Source organism: Balaenoptera ricei, chromosome 6 (assembly GCF_028023285.1).
Source record: "Balaenoptera ricei isolate mBalRic1 chromosome 6, mBalRic1.hap2, whole genome shotgun sequence".
Lineage (NCBI taxonomy): Eukaryota > Metazoa > Chordata > Mammalia > Artiodactyla > Balaenopteridae > Balaenoptera > Balaenoptera ricei.
In genome coordinates, this window is record NC_082644.1 from 114,333,315 (window position 1) to 114,355,948 (window position 22,634).

The 22,634-nt window shown below is 41.7% G+C and overlaps 1 protein-coding gene across 1 annotated transcript; it reads left to right on the forward strand.

The window, feature by feature from the left end:
• Positions 1-710: 710 nt before the first annotated feature.
• ZBTB34 (zinc finger and BTB domain containing 34) lies at positions 711-21,757 on the forward strand. The gene is made up of 2 exons (XM_059926575.1): positions 711-779; positions 18,341-21,757. Exon 2 carries the CDS (start codon positions 18,351-18,353, stop codon positions 19,863-19,865), a length of 1,515 nt encoding a protein of 504 aa, XP_059782558.1. The 5' UTR covers positions 711-779; positions 18,341-18,350; the 3' UTR covers positions 19,866-21,757.
• The last annotated feature ends 877 nt before the right edge of the window (positions 21,758-22,634 follow it).

Genomic DNA, 22,634 nt, shown 5'->3' on the forward strand with positions numbered 1-22,634 from the left:
TAAATTCGCCTGAAACAGAGTGGAAAATGCTGAGCGAGGCTCCCACTCCCACCCGAGTGTCAAGATTGGGTTTCTCCAAGGATCTGGAAATGCACATTTTTTTTGAGACTTGGTCTGTGACAGGAGTTTCACATCCCCAAGTTCGTTATTTTTATCTCCGCTTTGAGGGAGAGGGACTCTGCCCAAGGTCCTAAGTTAGGTGACCCGATCTGGCAAGGTAACCACCGCACAGGTAACCGCTGTGCAGCCTGGGTGAGGGGCAGGCATCCGAAGGGCTGTGAGAGCGAGGGTCTCGGAAGCGGAAGGCTGGGCGCACGGTGGGTGGAGGCCCCGGGTGATGGCAGGTCGAGGGTCCTGGCCTCTCACCCATTCCGCTCCGGGAGCCCCGGGCGCGCCCCGCGGAGCAGCCCTCCTCCCGCCAGCAGGGGGCGCCGAGGAGAAGGCGGGCGGGAGGCCGTGATGCGCGGAGCTGCCGCCGCTCCCTCCCGGAGTCGGGACCAAGGCTGCCGCTAGCCCATTCGTCCGCGGCGAGACTCCCGGACACAGCCCGAGCAGGATCCCGGACTCGGAGTCCCGGAGACAGGCCCGTCCCGCGTCGCCAGCACCCCGGTCCGCGCCTGCCCGGAAGCGCCGGCGCTGAGGGGGCGGGGCAGAGAAGCGCTTCCGGGGGCGGGGGGCGCGGGCTGGGGCGGCAGCCGGAGCGGCGGGGACGGGCCTGGCGCCGGCGGCGGCGGAGGGGGCGCCGCGGGCGGGCGATGTGAGCGCGGCGCTCTCCGCAGGTGAGGCGCGCCGGCGTGGGGCGGCGGGCGGCTGGCGAGGCGCGGGCGGAGCAAGCGGGGTCGGTGGCAGCCCCTGGCCGCTGTCCGGTTCCCTCTGGGCGCGGCGGGGCGGGAGCCTCAGCGCCTGGTCAGCCCTGTGGGCCGGCGGGTGGGCGGGTGGTGCGGGTTGGAGCCGAGGCCGGGCGGGGTCGGGAAGCTCTGGGCACCTGCTCTGGTCCGGCGCGCGCCCCCAAGGGGCCAACCCTGCTTGGCCCCGGAGAACGGGCGCTGCTGGCGGGTCTGAGGGTAGCGCTCGGCCAGCTGCCCCGGGCTCCCCAGCCTCTGCCCGGGCGTCTCGGGATCCCCTGCTTCCGGGCCCCTCGGCCCCGGGGGCGCTCCCCCTTTGTACGGGGAGGCCGGATGGTTAAGTCCCCCGGAGAGCCGGGCCGGGCCGCGGGGTCGGCCCTGCTGGTGGCTGCAACCGAGCTCCTGCCCCACGCCACGGCTTTTCTCCAGGTAAACAGGCGGCGGCGCGTCCTGCTTGGCCCTGGACGTCTCCATGGTCACTCTCGCCCTCAGACGGTCCTGCCATTACGGAGGGCTGGGCTGGCCTGGGTGTGTAAACAGTGTCCTTCTAGGCTAGGCGGCTGTGCCTTGGGGCACGATTAGTCTGGGAGTCTCAGTCTTGAGGCTTTCAGCAAGCCTCTTCCATGCTGGGCCTCAGTTTCCCCACCTGATCAGTGAGGGTTTTAGATAAGCTCTCTAAAGACCCTTCCAGCTCTACCATTCTGTGTATGTCTGAAATTGGAATGGCTGTCCCTGGTTCAAGATATTGGGCAGTTTCACCGAAGACTTTTTGCAAATGTGGACTTTTTAGCCGCTTAATACACTTGTTTTCAGACAGGCTTTAAAATGAATCCAAGAAGCGTTTCTAAACCTAACCTTATCCTAATTCATCCCTTGCTTTTGTTCCTAGTAGTAGTCAATCACATCCTGCTGAGTTTTTGCATGCAAAATTTTTTTTTGTTGTTTATATCTGCCCATTTTCTCTTTGTTCCCTAGTCAGGCCCTCTTTGCCTCACATCTGGATTATTGCAACAGCTTCTTAGCTGGTCTCTGACTTCAGAAGTCGCCCCCACCTCTTCCATCCTTCCTTTATGCTAATGCTAAACTTAATATAGGAAGTCAAAAAAAGAGTTGAGTGTTTGCTTGCTTATTAAATGTCAAGATGCTGTTCCATGTGGTGGGGTAAAATAGTAGGAGGCACACTTACAGCCTCCAAGCAGCTTTACACTGGGTGCTGAGATTATACCTGTGAAAAGGTAATTGATTGATGAGTCAAGCCTGTGTGCTGTAGAATTAAGAGGAAGGAGAGATGGAGGTTACTATAGGCCAAGTGGTCAGGAAAGGCTTTAGTGAGGGGGTGAGGTTTGAGCTGGCTGTTAAAGGATGAGTAGGACTCAGATAGGAAAAGAAGAATCAGACCCAGTGATCCTATGGAGTTAGTGAATGGACCGGTTTCCTTGTAGAGAAGGGTGCTTAAAGGAAGGGAATAAGGAAAGATTGGCCGGGCTAGTTCCTGAAAGAACTTGAACACCAGGCCAAAGTTGAAACTATTCTAAAGGCAGTGGTGAGAGGCAAGAGACTAGGGGTGGTTCATGATCATTTACAGGAGAGGAAGGGAGAGGCTGGGGGCCAGGAGATCAGCTAAAAGGCCACAGGTATTTATACCACTATTCAAAGCTGAGTACCTCCTCTGCCTGCCACACTGCGTCCAGTCAGTGCCCACTGTGTCTTTTCAAGGCTCTCCTCACCTCCTTGGACCTTATTTGCTGCTTCTCCTCCCAGTCTGTCTCCTGCAGAAGCGAGTTTGTGACTGCTTCTAGGGCGTTGCTCCTCTTGTTCCCCCTTCTGAAGTACTGGCCTCCTTTTTCTTCTCCTCTGTGTAAATTCTCCATTTCACTTCCTTTAAGCCCCTGCTGAAGATATACTTCCTCCAGAGGGTGTTCCCTGACTGCCCTACCCCCATGCCTTTGTGGCACTCAGAATCTAAAGCACAGGATTCAGCACTTGTTCCTTGGTTACTGAACTTGCTCTTGTCCCAGCTGAAGTGGGTATTTTTTTTGAGGGCATTTTGTCTTAATACTTCTCTTGAAGCCCTTGTAATATCTAATACTGTAGCTGGGCTTTTGTAATAGGTATGCAAATACTTCCTAATTTTTGTTGGTAAATGACTTAAATTTTTTTGAACCCCCCCTTTTTTAAAGGAGAATCTTTTATTAGTTATCAGTTTTCTCTGTCATATATCATTTACGTCTAATGCTGCCATTCAAGGTGGATGTTTTCAGCTTTCATTCTTCGAGTGCAGTTAACATAAAATGAATCTTTGAAACATTAAAATGTTTACTCTTGATTATGGGAAAAGAAAACATCATGTAATTCTTCAGTTGGAGGCTGTGGGGAAAGTACATCAGCTTTGGAATCAGACCGGTCTGGGTTTGAATCCCAGCAAGGCTACTTACTAGCCATGTGAACTTGGACAATTTATATAATGTCTCTGAGCCTCTGTTTTCTCATTTGTAGTATGGGGATAATAAAATCCACTTCCTAGGGTTTTGTGAGTTTTAAAGTGAAAAAAAGTATAGGAAGGAGGTAGCAAAGTTTATAGCACCTAGTAACTGCTTAATATTTACATTTTCATCATCATCATCATTATTAGGTGTAAATTTATCAAGGTGGAGAAATGATAGGCTGCTGAACCTCGGTGTATTTACTGAGCTGTGTATTTCTACATGTCTCTGGATCCTACTTTTACCTTCCAGCTGAAGCGCTTGTCAAAAATGTCAGTATCACGAATCTATAACGTGTCATTATGTTTTATTCCCATTAATTTTCATCTTTCTCTAGTTTAAATTCTGCTTAATGGTTTTCAAACTTCTTAATTGTGTCCATTTAATGTTTTGTAGCTGAGAAACTGCTGAATTTAGCTTAGTGAAGGTCATCAACTGAAAGCAGTTTAATTTCTAACGGTTATTTTCTGGTTGTATTGATGGCATGGAAAGCCTCATGGAAGAAAGCAATTCAAGGTGAGCTTTTCTAATCCTTTTATCTTTAGAGGTGGGACTTAATATATTTCCCAGGCCTGGTGCCCCCTGAAATGCCAGCAGTAAGCAGATAAGTTGCTACTCTTTGACTTTTTTGAGTTCTTTGCCTTAAGAAAACTTATTCATTCCTTTAACTGAAACAAATCTTTCTATTTCATGATAGGATTTTACATCTAATTGCCCACTTCATAGACAGAAGTAAAAGGAATGGACATTATGCAGAGAAATGGCTGCAAAGTACAAGGAATTGTAACCCCTTAGTTATCACTGTGTTGGTGTAATGATACACCCTTAAATGAGAAATTTTTTTCCACTCAAAGGTGATCAGTAAGATTCTAGCACCAATAAAACCCCTACTTCTCACCACTGTGCCTGGATTAAAATCTTATTCTTACAGGAGATAAGAATTCTGGCTCTGGAGACTGTCAAATCCAGGTTCAAATCCTGGCTCAGCCAGTCATTAGTGAGTTTGGGAAAGGTTCTTAGTCTCTCTAAGTGTTTTCTCACGTGTAGAATGGGGATAGCTGCCGTGTCTATCTCATAGTGTTGTCATGAAGATTCAGTGAGCAGGTAGAGAGCTTACTTAGTGTACAGAACACAGTTGGAGCTCAGTAACTGTTATTGCCAGTCAGGTTAAAGAGTCCATTCCTACTCTGCTAGGAAAGCTCAGAAGAAGCTTCTGATGTTTTGCACTGACTGAAGGACAGTCTCCACTGTCAAACGAAACCGCACTCTCAGAATCAGTGTATCTGAGCAGACTTGGAGAATGTTAACGCCTTGGTAGGAAATCTAACAGTTTGGATAAAAATGTTCTTTCAGGCTCACATGAATTAATGCAGTAAGAACTCTAGACTTGTTTTCTTTTAAATTAGGATGAGTACTTCATGAATATCCATCACGGAATGCCATTTTATTTATTTTTTTCTTGCATTGGGTTTCAGCAGCACCAGAATGTTTCATGCAGGCCTGGTGTTATTCGGCTGCTGCTTTCTGAAAGATTAGATTGTACTTCATGACAGCTCAATTTTAGTTTTGCTCTAGACCCAGGCAGAAATACCTAGGAAAGTTATTTTTATATCCTTGTGACTGCTGTTACCATGCCTGTTGTCCCCAGTGCTTCCATTCTGCGGTCTTTTTAATGACTTTTTGTTTGAGAATGACAGGGATCTTCAGGTCTTCAGTGCCTGATAGAGAAAGTCTAGCTTGAGTTGTGTCTCCAGTATCAGCAAGTGACTGAAGCCAGCAGGTGCAAATCTGGGTTTGGAATCATGAGCATCTTGATGGAGAATAATGGGTACTTCCTGGTGCCTTAAACAGCTTCCAAATTTGTAACCTTGCTTTCCTTTCTTGGAAGTGTCGCAGGGTATTTTTAAATGAAGTGGAGCAAATTAGAGTGTTTATGGGTTAGATGGGAGTGAATCACCTTGCTAGATTTTTCCTGCTGGTGAGACGATCCTACGTCTCTTGGGTGTTCAGCAAGAAGAGTTGAAAGCTGAGGGTGCCGCCATGGTGGCAGTCATGGATTTTGAGCCACCAGCTTGGTTTAGGTTGCTGAGAGCCTCTCTCTGCCAGACACACTGCTGGGCTCTGGGCACACAGTCCCTGCCCTCAGAGAGCTCACCACCGAGGGTGTGAGCTCAGCAGCACGGGAGGCTCAAAAATCAGCACATCTCATTTGCTTAGGTTTTACACTTTTACTTTTGCTCTGGTTGTCATTACGGGGAAACAGTTACCGGGTTTTACCCAAGGATTTTGTAGAGGGGACTTCAAGGCCCATGTGGGTGTTTTGCCCAGATGACATTTAAGTGTCTTTTCTCATCTTTAGGTTCTCTTTAGAATGGATTTGCAGTGTGGGAAGATAGCACTAGTCTAGGTTCTGGTTTTCACTGTTTGGTTTCCTTACAGCTTAACAAAAGGCACGATGCAGAATTTTATTAGTCAATGAAACGGTGCCTTAAGGAGAGGGCTAGGTGTGGATGTTTCCTCTTTCGTGAGATACCATGTTACAGTAGGAGCAAATAACTGTACTTTCTGTTCTCAACTGTGTTTTCTGTTTTCCCTTTTAGTAACCGCATGTTACCACATCCGTCCTTGGCTAGTACAATTTTTGATTACTCCCAAATTGTGCCTATTGGACAACTCTGTTCAGATGCCCAGTGGGCAGCCTAAACTCAGCTTGTCTCAGGCGGAACTAACTTCCAGAGTGGGTAGCATCCCTCCGTCTCCAAGCCCTGTTGAGTCCTTCTTTGGACTCGTGTTCAAATTGGCTGCCACCGGAATCCAGTTTGAGATTTCCAGGCTCGTATTCAAGGCCGTCGACGTTCCCACTGTGGCATTCCTCTTTCCCTCGTCACTCCTTGTACCTGGGCCCTGGCCACTACCCCAGACACCATACATTTTCACTCCAGTGTTCTTTGCTTCTGCCATTCCTCTGCCTGAAGTGTTCTTTCTGTTCCATTTGAAATGCAAAGTCCTGTTCAAATATTACTTCCACCATGAAGACTTTATTTATTCTCTTTGATTAAAAAAAATTCACTTTGGTCAAAAGTAATCAGTCTTGTCATTGCTCTCATAGTTCTTTGTTTCTGCCTCTGTAATTGTCTGCTTGATACAGTAATTACCCATTTGCAGCCTATCTTTCTCTGGATTTCTTGGTTTTAAAAATTATACATTTTTAGGTAAAACCCTATAACATGTCTTAAAAACACTTTTAGTGAGAATAATACAGCTATATGATAAAAAAATTCAAAAAGTATAGAAGTCTGTTTCCCTTCCCTCTCCCCAGTCTGTAGTCCTCATTCCCAAAAGTCACCAACTTTAATGGTTTCATGGGATTCCTTCCAGAATGGATACAGCAGTATATACTTGTTCTTTTAAGAAGAGTACATGAAGTGAATCACATATATACCTACAGATTTTTCTATGGCTTGCTGGTTTTGGCTAAATATTAGAGCTCTTTTCCATGTCGAAGGATACAGGTCTATTTATTCTTCTTAATGGCTGGGTAGTGTTTCATTGTTGATTGTTTTTTTTGTTTTTTGTTTTTTGTTTTTTGAACAAGTCTTCTCTGGATTTTGAGCTCGTTTCCCTCTTTTTTTTAAAATTTGCTATAGCAAATAAAAATGCTCAGTGGACATACATATCCTAATATGCTATTGTAAGTACTGTGTATTTGTAGGCTTAATTCTTAATAGTTAATTGTGGGCCAAACGATGAATGCTTTTTACATCTTAATCGATACTACCAGATTATCCCTCAGGATTACACCTGCACACTTTTAAAATGTGTGCAGGTCTGATGGGTTACGAATGGTATCTCATTTTTTCTTTTTGTAATTCACAGGTCTTGATCATGAATAAAGCTAAACATCTTTTCATATGTTTTTGATCACTTTTTCTTTGAACTGTTAATATCTTTTGCACCTTCTTCCATAGGATTTTGTGTGTCAGTCCAAATCTGTTTGAGTTATAATATAGCCCTTTGTCAAATGTGCACGTACTTTCCTTCAATATGTCGTTTATCTTTCGGCTTGGGGGGTGGATTTTTTTTATTATATATTTCTATGTTGTTAAATGTATTTGTCCTTGTCTTTGTGGCTTCTGGGACTTATGTCATGCTTGCAGAGGCCTCTATGACATTATTATAAATAAATTCACCCATGCTTTCTTTTAGTTATTTTTTGGTGATAGTTAAGTCTTTTAAATATAGTGTCATAAGACTATAATGACATTAAATGGAAAATAATAGGACCCTCCTTACATTCCCTAGTGCTTTATAAGAAATTGTTAAATATGCAGCACCTTTGAAAACTTAGGGAGCTGTAATTTCCATTAATGGGGCGTTTTATTTTGTGTGAACCTATAGTGGTCATACAGAAGAGCACTCACTACCTTTTTGCCTCATTTGCTCAAACTCAGTGGGAGGAGCCAGGTGAGAGGAGGAACAGAGTGGCGACGAACTGGCGTCTGTCCACCCTTCCCAGGATCAGCCGTGTCTGTTAGATTATGGTCAGCTGGTTTCCCTGTCTTTACGAAGTGACTCTTTTAAAGCTCCTTCAGGTAAAGTGTGTTTATTCTTGGTGAGCTTTGGAATCTGGATTAGGGGGTATCATTCCCTTGTTTGTAGCGTTTCAGAACAGCGTCTTGTCCTGATGCCTGGGGGTGGTCATATGTTCTGTAGCTTTTTTTGGGTGGGAGCTTGCAAAGATTTCAAGCAGCTTTACTTGCTAAGCCTTGTTGTCATATGGTCTTGCATCAGATCTTAGTTTTCTTTTCAGAGCATGCGTGCATGTTTATTTCTAGGACCCTTCTCCTTCACTTTGCACTTCAAGTCTGTGGGTCGAGTGTCCCAGGCTGGCTTGTATGGTAATTTAGGGGACAGAGCCTCTCCCCTGTGGCTCGTGCCCACACTGCCTCGCTGTGTGAATGGCCTCCCTTCTCTGGTTGCCCAGTCTGCCTGAACTCCCCAACATGTGGCTGTGCTCTTCCCGAACCTGGTCGCTCTTCACTCCTCGTGGTTCCGTCTTGCCCTGGCCTGTGCTGGCCTTGCTGCTGTCCTCAGTGCTTTCAGACCTGGCTTCCTTGCTACTTGGTCAGACCTGGCTTCCTCGCTACTTGGTCAGTCCTGGATGGCCCCTCACAGTCTGCTCTTGCTTTTTAAATGCCAGTCTCAGTGCTGCTTTGAATTCTCTTGAACTTGGGCTGAACCTGTGTCTTGGCAGCATCTGCTCTCTGTGACTTTCACCCTCGAACACCAAAAGGACCACTTACTTGAGCCCTAGATCCGTGGTTTCTAATGAATAGAGGCTTTAGCATATGAAGATAGCTGTTTATTTAAAGCAGGTAAAATCAGCCAGGGTGTAGGGCTCTGATGGGGAAGAGGGAGTAAAAGCTGTGAATATGGAAGGCATAATATACTGTAGCTGGAGGGCCACCTGGGACTTTTTTCTGATCATAGCCCTTCCTTCTACCAGTGACTTAGATCTAGAAAAGAGGGAGATTTTGATCTTGAAAGAGGGTACTGTGGTAAATTCCTAGAGCTGAGATTGCTCGTGCACAGGGCATGTGCGCTTGTAAGTTTGATGGATATTACTAAAATGCTCCCTTTTGCCTTTCTTCATCTCCTTCCTCCTGGCAGAGGAAGGAGTAAGAGCCCTGGGCAGTGGTAGGAGGTTGTCACCTGTCACTGTCCCTTTCCCTGGCCACCACCCTAGGGCAGGAAGGTAACCTAGGGCAAGCTTTCTTTTCCTCCTGCCTTTCCCTCAACTCTCCTGCCTCTCTTACTGGTCTGGTCCAGCTACTCCCCTTGGGCAAATTAAACAAGGATAAGGGGTTATTGTGTAGGGGTCTAGATGGCCAGACTTTGCAACAGCCCTGAAGAAGTTAAGTTAGCCTTTTGGAGCCTCAGTTTCCTCACCTCTCAAGTGAGGGTAATAGTACCTGCCTTCTGGTGGAAGGTCAAGAGAATTCAGTGAAGTAATACATATAAGGCCTTTACGACATGCCTAGCATGTATCGAGCATTCAGTAAATATTGTAATTGATGATGATGATGATGATGATGATGGGCTTTTCCAAGTAAGGGGGGAAGGCTAAGGAGTGTGGTGGAAGGTGGCAGTGATCCCCTTGTTCAGTTGCTGAGGCTGGTGTGGAGGTGGCTGGACAAATGTCAGGACTTCCCACGTCCGAGGTGGTCCTTCCCAGAACCCACTGTTGAGACCAGTGGTGGCAGAGTCTCGTCAGCTGACTGTGGCAGAGGCTGTGTGTGAGGTGAGAGCTGCTTCCCGAGGGGTGAAAGTATTCTCCAGTTAAAGAAATTGGAGAGCAGGAAGTTTGTGTGTCCATTGGTTGAATGAGCAGAAGAGGGTTATGAAGAAATCGGGGAGCTGACAATTTTGAACTTCCCAGCAGATCATTTCAACTAATATCCTCTTTGTGTATGTTTTTAAAAAGAAGTATTTCACATTCTTATCCAAAATATAGTTTTAACAAACAAAACCAAAATAAGTATTGTTAAAATAAGTATTAATGGTATTGAAGAAAAATATCCAGTTTATATATACTTGTTTTTTAATTAAAATATAGCAATGTAAATGTCTCGTTTGGGGATTTTTTTTGTTTACTATTGATATAATGGGACAGAAAGACCTGTGATTAATCTGCTGAATTAAAGAATACTGATTCTGATGTCTTCAGTGAGTGGAATAATCAAATTCATTATCGTTTTCTGAAGCAGCTGCAAACTTAGTCTAAATGAAAAACTAATATAAACCACTTCTCTGCATTATCAAAAATGAACTCCATTCCCATATCTCTCTGAGTTGGGAGGAATCTGCAGTAAGCCTGTATCGAACTGCAAGACTGGGACTCTTATTTATCTTTGAGTTCCCTTTGGTTTTGTGCACGTAAGAGATTGAAATTGAACATATCCTATAAATGTAGAAAAATAAATTCCCAGTCAGTATGTCATTTAGTGATTGCAGTTAAATCTAATACTTGCAGCACATTTGACAAAAGGCTCATTTTCTTAATTTGCGAAGAACTCTGATAGTTCAATAGAGTCAGATATGGGCAAAGGATATGGGTAGGCAGTTCAAAGACAAACTTAGACAAATTGCCATTGAAGATGAGAAAAGATGATCAACCTCATTTATAATTAAATCACAGCAAAACAATGAGATACCACTTTTAACCTGTCAGTGTGGGGAAAGTGAAAAAGTTCAATATTCATTATTGGCAGTTATGGGGGTACAGGCACTTCATGTGCTCTTGGTGAAGGGACAGTTGCTGCCACCTTTTGGGAGGTAAGTTGGCATTATCGATGGATGTGAAAAACTAACGCAGCAGCCCCTCTGCTAGGAGGAACTACTATGACTATTTAAATGGTTTCCTGCTTTTGGTATCACCTGGGGACTGATTAAGTATTGAATACATGGTGGCACAGCCATCCATGGAATACTATGAAATCAGAAAAGAGAATGAAGTAGATGAGCTTGTGCTGCTGTGGAAAGATTTTAAGGTATATTAAATACTTTTTTTTTTTTTAACATCTATATTGGAGTGTAATTGCTTTACAAAGGTGTGTTAGTTTCTGCTTTATCACAAAGTGAATCAGCTATACATAAACATAAATCCCCATATCCCCTCCCTCTTGCGTCTCCCTCCCACCCTCCCTATCCCACCCCTCTAGGTGGTCACAAAGCACCGAGCTGATCTCCCTGTGCTATGCAGCTGCTTCCCACTAGCTATCTATTTTACATTTGGTAGTATATATAAGTCCATGCCATTCTCTCACTTCATCCCAGCTTATCCTTTAAATACATTTTTAAAAAGCAGAGTACAGAACAGTTTATGCTGATATATGTTTATAATTTTCCCTGAAAGAACACCCAAAAACTCTTTCCAGTGATTGAGAGACACTGGAGAAGAATTTTGCTATCCATTTTATATATTTTATACATATATTTTATTTTAAAAATAAAATTAAACATTGATCTAACTTTGGTGTAGGCCCACTGACATTCCATTCAAGGGAGAAATCAAGACCCTCGAGGAACCAGTGATTAGCCCATGCTGGAAAATTGCAGAGGAGTGGAGGGTTCTGTTTGAACTTGATGTGTCTGTAAGAGGTTCTGGCTTCCTTTGCTTCAGGACCACTGGACCTGATAAGTCAGGTCTGGGTGTAGAATTGTGATTAATTACGCCTTTTACTCCCTTTATGTGACTAGGACTTAAATTACCTGTAAATTCCCTGTGTGTCAGTCTCTGAGAAGCCTCTTATTGGAGAGTGTTGGCTTGTTAGCAGCTTTAGGCAGGAGTCTCTGAATCTATCTCATTGTCACTGCCGAGAGGACGCGTCAGTGTCAAGGAGAGGAGAGTGGAGCGCTTCCTTTCTCATTTTGCAGAAAAATGGAATTCCTCTCTTAGGTGTTAATCATGGTCTTTCATTTTTCTCTTCAGTGATTTTCTTTCCAGTGTAGTTCTGTACTTTTTTCTGAGAAGAAGATAAAAAGCCACACAGAGGAGGAAGACACCTCATTGTGGAGCTATTTTCAGTTTTACAGACTATTTCAGAAATGCTTTTTTGTTTTCCTTTTTCTACTGGTTTTTGTCCAGGACTCTGTACCTTTAAAAAGCTGACTCCACCTTTCTTTTGCCCTTTATTTCCAAAAGTCACTATTTACACATCCTTGTGTCCCGAAAATGCTGTAATGAATAGGTAACATTTGACCACTTGGCAGGTGCCAGGCAGTTTCTGTGTTTCTAGAAGGCAGTCTGGTGCAGTTATGAGCATGACCCCTGGAGCCAGACTAAGTTCATCTGTTAGCTCTGGGACCTTTGGCAAGTGTCTTAACTTCTTTTCTTCAGTTTCTTCATCTATAAAATGGCAGCAATCATAGTATTCCCCTAACAGAGTTGATAAGAGAATCAAATTAATTAATCTGTGTAAGGTGTTTAGCACAAGACAGGTACTCATTATACGTAAGCTATTATACACATTCATTGCATGAATTTCCCTCATTCAACTATTACAGCAGTCATGTTGGGCAGTAGTTCTTCCAAGACCTTTTCTACATACAGAGATCAAGGTTAACGGACTTGTCTAAGGTCACGTAACTATTTAAATGTTCATTGTTATTATTTTTATTAGAAAGTGGCACAACCAGGATTCATATCCAAGTCTAACTTCAAAGCCAGTTCTCTTTGTTACACCATCCTGTCCCCCTAAAAAAAGTCTCTAATATCTAACCTTGATTGCCACGTGCCAAGCAACCATTGTGCTAAGTGCTTCCTACGTGTATTCCTTATAACAACCCATAAGGCAAAGACTATTGCTATTGATACTACCATTAAAAAAAAAAACAACAAACTGAGACTTGGAAAGGTTATAAAGTACCTTGCCCAAGGTTTTACAAATGGAAAGCAGGTATCATTTGAATCCATATCCGACTCCAAATTAATGCTTCTAATGGTTATATTAGGATCTTTTCTTATCTCTTAAAAACTAGAGGAAGTGCCTTAAATTTTTTTAATGTTACTTATTTTTAATAAGTAATACATTCACATAGTTTAGAAATTTTGAGTTCAAAATGATTCACTGAAAGCTAATGGGCCTTCCAACTACCTCATCCCTGTCCCAAGAGGCTATTTGTTTTTGTGCATCATTCCAAAAATATTTTGCTAATATTTATATATGAATATATTGACACAGCGAGGTATATGTTTTCATAGTACTTTATACAAATAGCATACATACTGCTCTGCATCTCAACTTTTTCATTCAGCAATATATCATGGTGATTGTTTCATACCAGTATGAAAAGAGCTTCCTTATTCATTTTTTCTGGTTGTATAGTAGTCTTTAGTATTGACATACCATAATTTATTAGCCAGGCTCCTCTTGATGAGAATTTAGTTTGTTTCCAATCTTTTGTTATGAACTATCCTGTAATAAATTCCTAGAGTTGAAATTGCTCAGTCATGGGGGATTGTTTGTAATTTTGCTGGATACTACTGAAATGCCCTCCAAAGTATTTGTACCATTTTATACTCACCAGCAGTGTCTGTCAAACTATCATCTAGTAGGGATTTAAAAATACATATATTTTTGTCATTCCAAGTAATACATGTTCACTACAGAAATTTGAAAAATACAGAAAATTACAAAGAAGAAAGTTAAAACATCTTTACTCTTACATTAATGTAAATATTTTCTATAATTCTTTAATATTATCTCTATATTTAATATTTGTAAATACATACATACTTTTAGAAATATCATTCTGTATATTCTGTGATTACCTGATTTTTTAACAGCTTTGTTGAGGTATATAACTTACATATAAAATTCACCCATCTTAAGTATAAAATTCAGTGACTTTTAGTAAACTTAAAAAGTTGTCTATCACCATAATTCAGTTTTAGACCATTTCCATCACCCATAAAGATCCCTCTTGTTCATTTGCAGTTGATCTGATTTTTTGCTGTGTTATTAAATATTTATTCAGCAAATATTTATTGAGTATCCACCATGTGCCAGGCAGTTATCTGGCAGATAGTTAATATAACAGATAAAAATTCCTGCTCTCATGGGAACTAACTTACATTTTGTGGAACTAACTTTGAATTCTTCTTTAACGTCATTCTAGTAATGATACCGTATTCAGTATATAGCCATATCATACTTTAATAATTCCCTTATTGTTGGACATTCAGGTTGTTTCCATTGTTTGTTTTGTAATTGAATATAGTTATGGATAAATTCTTGTGCCTATATTCATGATTTTTTTTTACAACACAGAGTGCTGAGTTGAGAGAAATTCCCATTTTAAGGCTTTTGTTATATTTGCCTACCAGAAGTATGTGAGAGCACCCCTCTTCCTATAACACTGCCAGCTGGGTTGCGTTTTTAAGTCTGGGCAATTTGAGAAAGAACAATTGTGTCTTGTGTTAATTTTTATATTTTGGTTTATTGATGAAGTCATTAAGCATTTTATCACTATGTTTAAAGGCAATTTAAATTTTTTTTTTTTTAGCATCTGTTCATATTCCTTGTTCACTTTTCAGTTGTTATATTTGGCTTTTATTGATTTGTAAGAGTTTTATACTTCCCTGCCATAGATGTTATATTTTTCATAATTTGTCTCTTTGTTTTTTGGTAAAAGATATTTTTCAGATGTATAAAAGTTTTATTTAATAGTTAAATCTCCCTTTCTTCTTCTGGTGTCTGCCTTTGTGTGCTCAGAAATGCCTTCTCTTGAAGTTGTTTTTGGGTATGTTGTGAAGAAGGGATCTAACTTTATTATTATTTATTCATATTATCCAAGCAGCATCTACTTCCAGAAATCTTCCTTTTTCACTGATTGAAAATGGCCCCCAAAGGCCCATCCTGGTCTGATTTCTATCTACTTGATAGCCTCATGTGGCCTCTGCCCTTGCTCCTTGTCCCAGCTGTGCCACAGTGCTCCAGTATTTCCTTCCTTCCTGACTTGGGCTCTCATCTCTTTGTGCATGTGATTCCTTCTGTCTGGAAAACTGGAACTTTCCCTGCAGCTCCCCCCCTGCCCCCCAATATTTGGCTAACCTTTATCATGCTTTAGGTCTCAGTTGAGATATCACTTGTTCAAATGGCCTTCTCTGACCACTCCTCCATTATGAAAGATCTCATAGCTCTTATCACAATTTACAACAAGAGAATTGTAGCTCTCCTGGAGCTGTAGTGCCAGGCATACGGAAGACTCTCAGTATATATTTATGAAATGAATGAATTATAGCCTACTCATACATTTTGACATCTATATGTTTGGCTGTATTTTTCTTTTTCTAAAATTTTTTCAGTATTTCTTCTTCTAGATCTAATGTCCAGTATGGTGGCCATTGCCGACACGTGGCTATTGAGCACTTGAAATGTAGTTATTCCAGATTGAGATGTGCTGTAAGTGCAAAATACACATCACATTTTAAAGACTTGGTATGACAGACATGAAATTCTAAGAGTGTTGTGAAAATACCGGTGACTTATTTGGAAAAAAAGAATATAAAATATCTCATTAATAACTTTCTAATATTGTTGTTGAAATGATAATGTTTTAGATATATTGAGTTAAATAAAATGAGTTAAATTTTATATTTTTCCTTTTAAACAATATAACTGCTAGAAAACATTACACACATGGCTTGCGTTGTATTTCTATTGGACGGCAGTGTTCTAGATGAATTTTAAAATCATTTTGTCAAGTTTCTAAGAAAATACTCCATTGGGCTGCATTACATTTATAGATTAACTTGCGGGGAACGTGTCCATCTTGATAGTATCAAATCTTCCTACCAGAAGCATGATATGTGTCTTTGTTTATACATGTTTTTGTCCTTATTAAAGTGTTATAGCTTTCTTCTTGTAGATCCTATTTTTTGTTTATCCCCCAGGTATTTTATAGTTTATGTTAATATTGTTGGCTGTAACTTGTCATTAGCTTACCTAACCGGTTTTTTATGAATAATAATTTTTTAAATCCTTCACTTATTAGATCCTGATTCTAACAGATTTTTTTCAAGCAATTCTTTTGTGTTTTCTACGTAAATAGTCATATCTCCCTTGGATGATAATTTCACCTCCTCTTTTCTAAAGGCTATATGCCTTAATTTTCTCTTGCCTTGTTTCTTTGGCTGGAATTTCAAGAACAACGTTAAGTAAAAGAAGTGATGGGCAGACAACCTTGTAGCCTTCCAGGCACTAGCAGGAATTCCTTTACAAAAGTGTTTACCAGAGAGTGTGCCAGGGAACACTAATTCTTTGGAATATTAATATGTGTACCTTGAGAGAAGAGTTTCATGGTTAAATGAGTTTGCAAACTGCTGAGTTAAATAGAAGTCTTGTCTGTAGGACTTTGCAGATGGGTTATTATGCTAATATGTTTTTTAATTCCTAGGAGGTAGGGATATTGAGCTTGGGGCTTGTGTTCTACTAAATACATTTTGGGGAATGTAGGTATATTTCCTTTTTAAGGGTGATGTTGCCTTTAGTTTGCAGTAGATGCTATTATATTAGGAAAATATCGTTCTATTCTTAGCTTATTAAGTATTTTTTTCCTTACTTTGAAAGTAAGTTAACTTTTTAAAATGCATTTTTGGCATAGAATTGATTTGGCCATATGGTTTTTCTCCTTTGACTTACTGAGGTTGCAAATTATATTTGTGTATTTCCTAACATATAGCCATTCTTACATTTGATCATAATATATTATTCTTTTAATAGGTTATATTTGCTAGTATTTCCTTTAGGATATTAAAGTAAGTCTGTTTAGTGAAGTCTCTTTACTTAGGTAAAGTTGACGGTCTTTATGCTGTTTGCCATATTCTAATATCAGACTTATGCCATATGAACTGAGATGCTTTAAATATTTTAGCATGCATCTAGAACAGTGTGAATGGCCTGAGGATCATTTGTGCTTTGGCACTTCTGTTTCTTTTTAATTCTGCCAATTTATGTTATCCTAAAAATATGTCCATTCCACTCGGGTTTCAAATTGATTTCAATCATAAATCTAGGATAAATAATGGCACAGGATTCCTCTCTAACTAAAATGTTTTAATAAATTCTGAGGTGGTTAAGAAAAATTCTGATGTGATTTATCACACTGATTGATCTTTTTCTGCAAAAGTCTTAGATTTAGTTGCACATTGTCTTGTCTTAAATTTTAAAACTTTGTCTCTGTGATTAAATACTCTTCTGTATTAATTACTTTTTTGTTTTCTTTGGGTTTAGTTTGTAACTTTTCTAACCTCATAAGTGATTTCATTTATTTTTATTCTTTATTGTTTAATGATAAAATTTTTTAAGGCACTGACATTGTTAAAATTTGTTAGTTCAGAACCCCAGCATTTCATTGTGAAAAATTTCAAACATACAGAAAAGTTGAATTTTACAATAAACACCTGTATACTCAATCTAGACTCTACACTTGTTAACATTTTATTTTGTTTGCTTTATCACATATCTGTCCATCTCTTTTTGGGTGCATTGTTAAGTAAGTTGAAGATATAAGTAAACTTCATTCCTAAACCCTTCTTACTGCAGATTTGATGTGAGTTTTCTTATTTTCTAAATAGCTTTATTCCTTATTGATTTTCTCTTTGATTCAGTACTTATTCAGGAGGTGTTTAAATTTCTATTGATTGGGTTTTAAAAACAAAAATATAAATGTGAGATCTAATTTTGTTGTTTTGGTCCGGGAATGCAGCCTGGGCTCTACACCCTCCTGTAGTTTTGAGTGATCGGGGCTGTGGATTGTAGGCAGAGGGCAGCCAGCCTGTCCTGAGCACACCAGCAGCGTGAGCACTAGCAGAGGATGACGCACTCCTGACACGTCCATCACTCTTCTTGATGCTGCTGTCTGAAAACTCTTCACTGAAAGCGACCGAGCATTGCGCTATGAATTACCAACCCAAAAGGCTATAACTGTGTGTAGAGCTGAAGGGGGAAAAATGCACATCAAGACAACAACTCAAACTCTAAAAAGGTTTAAGCTCCATTCGGTGTATCCAGTGTGCTGTATACTTGCAAAATACCAATTGGAAATATACAAATAAGGCAGAGCATTTTTTTAAATGAATTTACTTCTGTTTTACAGAGTACTTCAGATCCTCAAAGGTAGGTGAAACAGAAAAATATATTTCTTAAAAGGATACCAAGTTCTCAGAGCTAAAATGGCTCTACTATATGTTACATGTTTTACTTTGATCAAGGTGAATGTCAGGTAATTAGGAGACTTGGCTAATGGATCATTAGGTTATTTAGCTTTAGGTGAATTAACCAAGGCATGAAAGACTGAAAATAAGTAAGAGGAGAAATGCTCAGGCGAACCCCAGGAGGTATAGTAGCTACAATGGAGGGGGTGGTGGTATTTTTGCAAGGCTGTGTTTATGCCGCTTGTACTTAGTGAGGAGTCACTGGCGAATTATGAAACTCTCTCTTTCCTCAGATTACGCTTCATGTCAGTAGAAATGGACAGCAGCAGTTTTATTCAGTTTGATGTGCCCGAGTACAGCAGCACCGTTCTGAGCCAGCTAAACGAACTCCGCCTGCAAGGGAAACTATGTGACATCATTGTCCACATTCAGGGTCAGCCGTTCCGAGCCCACAAAGCAGTCCTTGCGGCCAGCTCCCCCTATTTCCGGGACCATTCAGCATTAAGTACCATGAGTGGCTTGTCAATATCAGTGATTAAAAATCCCAATGTGTTTGAACAGTTGCTTTCATTTTGTTACACTGGAAGAATGTCCTTGCAGCTGAAGGATGTTGTCAGTTTTCTGACTGCAGCTAGCTTTCTTCAGATGCAGTGTGTCATTGACAAGTGCACGCAGATCCTAGAGAGCATCCATTCAAAAATCAGTGTTGGAGATGTGGACTCTGTGACCGTCGGTGCGGAAGAAACTCCAGAGAGTCGTAACGGAGTTAAAGACAGCAGCTACTTTGCCAATCCGGTGGAGATCTCCCCTCCATACTGCTCTCAGGTACGGCAGCCTACCACAAGCAGTGATCTTCGGATGGAGACGACACCCAGCAAAGCTTTGCGCAGCCGTTTACAGGAGGAAGGGCACTCGGACCGAGGGAGCAGCGGGAGCGTCTCTGAGTACGAGATTCAGATCGAGGGGGACCATGAGCAAGGGGACCTGCTGGGGAGGGAGAGCCAGATCACTGAGGTGAAAGTGAAGATGGAAAAGTCTGACCGTCCCAGCTGTTCCGACAGCTCCTCCCTGGGAGACGATGGGTACCACACCGAGATGGTTGATGGGGAACAAGTTGTGGCCGTGAATGTGGGCTCCTATGGTTCTGTGCTCCAGCACGCCTACTCCTACTCCCAGGCAGCTTCACAGCCAGCCGGCGTATCTGAAGCTTTTGGAAGTTTGAGTAATTCCAGCCCATCCAGATCCATGCTGAGCTGTTTCCGAGGAGGTCGTGCCCGCCAGAAGCGGGCTCTGTCTGTCCATCTGCACAGTGATCTGCAGGGCTTGGTGCAGGGTTCCGACAGTGAAGCTATGATGAATAACCCCGGGTTTGAGAGCAGCCCCCGGGAGAGGAGTGCAAGAGGTCACTGGTACCCGTACAATGAGAGGTTGATCTGTATTTACTGTGGAAAGTCCTTCAACCAGAAGGGAAGCCTTGACAGGCACATGCGACTCCATATGGGAATCACCCCCTTTGTGTGCAAGTTCTGCGGGAAGAAGTACACGCGGAAGGACCAGCTGGAGTACCACATCCGGGGCCATACCGACGATAAACCATTCCGCTGTGAGATCTGCGGGAAGTGCTTTCCATTCCAAGGTACCCTCAACCAGCACCTGCGGAAAAACCACCCTGGCATAGCTGAGGTCAGGAGTCGCATCGAGTCCCCTGAGAGAACAGATGTGTATGTGGAACAGAAACTAGAAAACGATGCGTCGGCCTCAGAGATGGCCCTAGATTCCCGGATGGAAATTCACACGGTGTCTGATGCTCCTGATTAAGATGGTAAAGAAGTGCACCCACACAAAGCACATTAATCAATGCCTATTTGTGATTTGCTTTGTTGTAATCTTTGGTTTTCCCAACCATCTGGAAATCTCTTGGTCTCTTGGCAGTTTTTCTAAGGTTTCTGGAAGGAACACTTCATTGTGTTTATCCTCTCCCCCACCCTCCCTCCCTCAAGGAGCTCAAAGCATGAAGGGCGGCGTATCCAGGGAAAACACAGGCTGACAGTATTCCTCTTTGGCTGAACTCTTCATCCAAAATCTGCCAGTGATTTAGCTATGCCAACTGGTTGACCCTGCTTTCTCTGCCAAGAGGCATACTCTCTCATTGTGTGCACTGGCACCAGCGCATTTCCGTGGAGGGAGGCTGGGATGCCGTCAGCTGATACAAATGGGTAACCTTTTCTAATTTAAAATTACTTTTAGGGGGTAGTTAGACAATTTTTATATATATATATATAATAAAGCAATTATTATATATATAGTATATATACATTCTCAAATTTGATTTTATTCTGGTTGAGGTGAATGTAAGAGGAATATATAATTTAATACAATGTGAACAGGGCTTTTGACTCTGTCTCGCCCCTACCTAATATGTTAGGGTTTTGCCCCTTTATTTCCCTTATAAAAGAATGTTAATAGGTTTTCAAATATATTAATCATTGTGTCCAAAAGCAAGCAAAGCAAATCACAGTGTTCATAGCTCTGCTTCATAACAAATACATAAACCAAATGCCATAAAATGTATTCAACTCTAGTTGGAAACCATTTGGAATTTTTGTTAGTTGTCCAGTAGGTAAGCTGGATGACCCGTGGTGCTGACCTTTTTACATACAGTAGTGTTATATTAGTCAACCCCAAAGGAGCAGTGGTTTTCAATGTTTTTACTGGCCTATGAATCTACCTTCATTCCGTACTGTAGAAACATACATACCAGGTAACTAAATCGAATCACTCTCTACCGTGAGTTAGTACTCGCACTAAAGGAAAGGGATTTGTAGTTCTGTCTACAAAATTCTCCAAGCAGTGTTGTGGTTTTTTTTCTTCTTTCTCTTTTCAAACAGCCAGTTCAGGTGCACAGCAACTTTTTCTACATGCAGTTCCCAGGGAAACTGCAGAACTTGGAATTTGTACTTTTTGTAAAGATATACTCTATGGGAATTGCAAGCAATATATCTATCTTAGTATTGTGTGAGCTGATGAGAGCCTCCGTGGCTCCCCCGCTCTCTCAGTGTTTCCTGCTTGAAGAAACCAACAGTTAAAAAGCCCTCTAAGATACTCTGTGTGTCACCAAATCTCTGTGTGTCACCATTTTTTGGTCACGTGGTGCTATTTTTATGTTATGTACCTTTTAGGTCAGTATAGTTGTAGAAAATGTGAAATCTAATGGTAAAAGTGAATTATAATTTTTTTCCTCTCTTGAGTTTATAGCTTGAAAAAAGACCTCAAAAGCATGTGCTGGCAAACACATTACTGTATAAAAACATACCCGAGTCCTATTTGGATAATGTTTTATTAGTACTTGAGGAAGTGTCTTCAGTTTTATATTTTGTTCACCCGTGTGCTTCTAGTATACAAAACGGGCTTTATGAGATTGCCCTGGTACTGTATACTCCGACAGAGAGTAATGTTGTAAGCAGTTTGGTGGTGAGTTTGTGCTGCAGGCTGTCGGTAAGATGTCAGCACTCCAGGCTCTCTGCTTGAGAACCTTGGCCCTGAAACTCACAACTAGTGTGTCTCCACGGGAGAAGAGCACAAACCACCTAAGAGAAAAACAAAAGCGAAATTCAGACCAACCTCAGAGGCTAGGAGTTAAAGGAATACAAAAGTAGTTGTTTGCTGGTTTTCCGTGCTTTTTTGGCTCTTAAAATACCAAGAATGGAGTTGGGGTGGGGGGTGTTTGGGGATTTTTTTTTTTTTTTTTTGGGGAAAAAAATCATTCAGGCCCTTGTGTGTGATCGCCCCCGGGGGTGGTAGCTGTGCAGTAGCATCTCTTCAGCACAGGGGATCTGTTCACGCGTGAGCCGCTGCTCTCCACATCAGTGTTACTACGTACAGACACACGCGAGTCCTGCCGCTCTAAGGAGCGACTTCTGCTAACCGGGTATATAGTATGCCTTTTCCTGTCAGACTGCCTAAGTCAGGGGTCTCTTCTCTCCCTGAAGCACTTGCTCAACTCCTGTCAAAGCCGTGTGCCTCAAGGGGAGGCTGGACCCCAAGTGTTTACCCACTTAAATATGTTCTGGGGTTTCAGGTAAATGTTTGTGATTTTTTTTCCTTACATGAATAAGTTTGGTTTTGATTTATTTTTTTTTCTCCTTCAAAGAATTAAATGCAAAAAATTTGTGTTGTGATACAAATTAAGTTTGTGACAAGAAACGCCCAAATGGAGGACATGAGAGGTCAGGCTCAGGGAAGGAGCCTCTTTTCACTCAGGCTTGGGGCCTTCTGAGAGGTCTCTAGAGCATCCTGTGATAAACAAGACAAGTGAGGAGGGGCGGCACTTGGGGCAAGCGCCTTGAATGTCCTGGTTCTTGTCACCGTGTCCGTCTTAACCTTATTTACATGGAGTTCTTTGTATTTGTAAATTTGTTTAACTGGTTTGAGTTTACCAAAGAGTGACTTATCCAAAATTGTCTTTGACAAAAATATACATTGCTTTGATTGTACAGTTCAGGTTCAGACATTGTAATGGGACTGTTAAGGGGCAGAAAATTGATTGCGTTTCTCTCTAATAATCACGATTCCACATTTTGCAAGTTC